The sequence below is a fragment of the Alexandromys fortis genome, unplaced genomic scaffold (genome assembly GCF_014885135.2).
Source record: "Alexandromys fortis isolate MF-2015 unplaced genomic scaffold, M_Fortis_MF-2015_v1.1 scaffold_178, whole genome shotgun sequence".
Classification (NCBI taxonomy): Eukaryota; Metazoa; Chordata; class Mammalia; order Rodentia; family Cricetidae; genus Alexandromys; species Alexandromys fortis.
Genome location: NW_026068054.1, coordinates 1,837,653 through 1,839,710, shown reverse-complemented (window position 1 = coordinate 1,839,710; position 2,058 = coordinate 1,837,653). Strand labels below are relative to the sequence as shown.

Sequence of the window (2,058 nt, the reverse complement as noted above, 5' to 3'; positions counted from 1 at the left end):
AAGAATATTTATAATAGCTGAAAAACATAAAACAGTTATAGATGTATAGTATGAATAGTAATATCTTCTATGAGAATTTGTGTACTGAAAACCACAAAACACAGTTAAAAGAAACAAATCAAGCCCAAATGAATGTAGAGAAATTGTGTTCCCCCGCTAGGTAACTCGGTAGGCTTTGTGTAAAAGTCCTCCACACAGCCCTCCGCGTGCGGGTGGGTCTTATCCATCCAGCAGAGGCCCTAAGGCAACTGCAAGTCAACCTCCTCTGGAGCTTGACCAGCAATGGCTCTCCCGGGCCCTGAGCCTACCAGACAGATCACGCTACAAGTGTGAACATGCCAGTCTCTATGATCACATAAACCAATGCAACACATACACATACACACACACACACACACACACACACACGCACACACACACACAGGCATGCACAGGCATGCATGCGTGCATGGTGGTCTAAAGTGAGTACACGGGCCTGTTTTACCTTCTTTCTTCTAGATTAAAAAGTACTTTTAATTCTTTTTTTTTGTATTTCAAATTTTATTAAACTTATTTACCTGAAATATATGTTTACAGAGAGGACAAACAGATACAGGATTTCAAGTAACTTATGGGACAGTCATTATCTGTTAAAAATATTCTTCTTTCTTCTACACACACAATCTTTCCCTTTTACAGTATAAAAGCTAGATGCAAACTTTTGATGTAAACTTATCTCATTGTTAGCTCTGGTGATGAAGATGGGAGACATACTTGTTCACAGTTCAGTTAAATGACACAAAAGCTGTTCCCGCAGACACAGAGATGCCCCTGTCTCAGTAGGACGTGTGCTTTCTGTTCACACTTCACTTCTTCTTCCCTTTCCCCTTCTTACTGCCCTCTCCTTGCTGAAGACTTGGGTCAGCACCTCCTGTTTTTTGTGTCCTTGTTTTTAGCTTGGGTATCATTTCTGCTACATACAGCATCACCAACTTACATGACGGGAACTGCACAAGACAGAGGCTGCCATCTTCCTGTTTGAGCTGAACCCGGACTCTGCCTCTGTACTGAACATCACGGTTCCATTCTCTGGAGTACATTTTGTTTTTCTCCAGAAATGCGTTCAGTCCAACTGCTGAGCATACATCCTGAATCTCAGTAGCGGTAGGGTTTTCTACAGCCTTACTTATGGGAATCCGCCTCCCCTCCGCTATGGTCTTCTTATTATTTAAATAAGCGGGGTAGATACAAATAAACCTGTCCTGGTCGGCCGGGGACCGTGCGGTCGCGCAAGCCATCTCCACGGGCGTCCCCACGGCCCCGCCAGCCAGAACCCCAGATCACCAGCCGGAACTTGGCTCGCAGCAATACTTTTAGTTCTTACATAGAAATCTGTGGCCCATTTCAAGTTGTTTGTGTGTGGTACAAAATAAGGACAAAATCCCTTTCCTCCTGAACTAAAATCCCAATTTCTTTGTTGAAAATAGCATTGTGCTCCCATTCTACTACCATGGCACTTGTCAAAAATCAGTTGATTATGTAGACATGAGTCTATTTTTAGACTCTGGTTTTGTTCCATTGATCTATACTACCGTAATTATGTAAATACCATGGCATCTCGCTTATCGTATATATTCTATAAGTCTAAAATTAATATGAGTGCTCCAACTTTCTGTTTTGTTTATCCTAAATCCTTTCTTTTCTATAGAAAATTTCCACAGAATTTCAGGTGAAATTTTGAACCTACAGAAATGGTGGGGAAGTAGATTAGTCAGGCTTCTCAAAAAAAAAAAAAAGACAGAACAAATAGGTGTGTGTATATGCACGTGCGTGAGCACACACATGCATATAACCATGGGGTGGGAAGACATTAGGAAAAAGTAAGGCTTTTGGTGGAGCATTGGGGCTAGCAAGATGGCTCAGGGATAAAGACACCTGCCAAAGCCTGATGACCCAAGTTTAACTTCCCAGGACCCATGTGGCAAAAATAAAAGGATAGGCTTCCCCAAGTTGGCCTCTGACTGCAACAGATGACATGCCCCTCCCCCAAATAAATAAATAAATGCAATTTTTAAAACT

General features: G+C 42.0%; 1 protein-coding gene across 1 annotated transcript; it reads right to left on the bottom strand.

The window, feature by feature from the left end:
- Window positions 1–829: 829 nt before the first annotated feature.
- On the bottom strand, window positions 830–1,339 carry LOC126487148 (signal recognition particle 19 kDa protein-like). The gene has a single exon (XM_050119821.1). It carries the CDS (start codon window positions 1,275–1,277, stop codon window positions 846–848), a length of 432 nt encoding a protein of 143 aa, XP_049975778.1. The 5' UTR covers window positions 1,278–1,339; the 3' UTR covers window positions 830–845.
- Window positions 1,340–2,058: the final 719 nt, after the last annotated feature.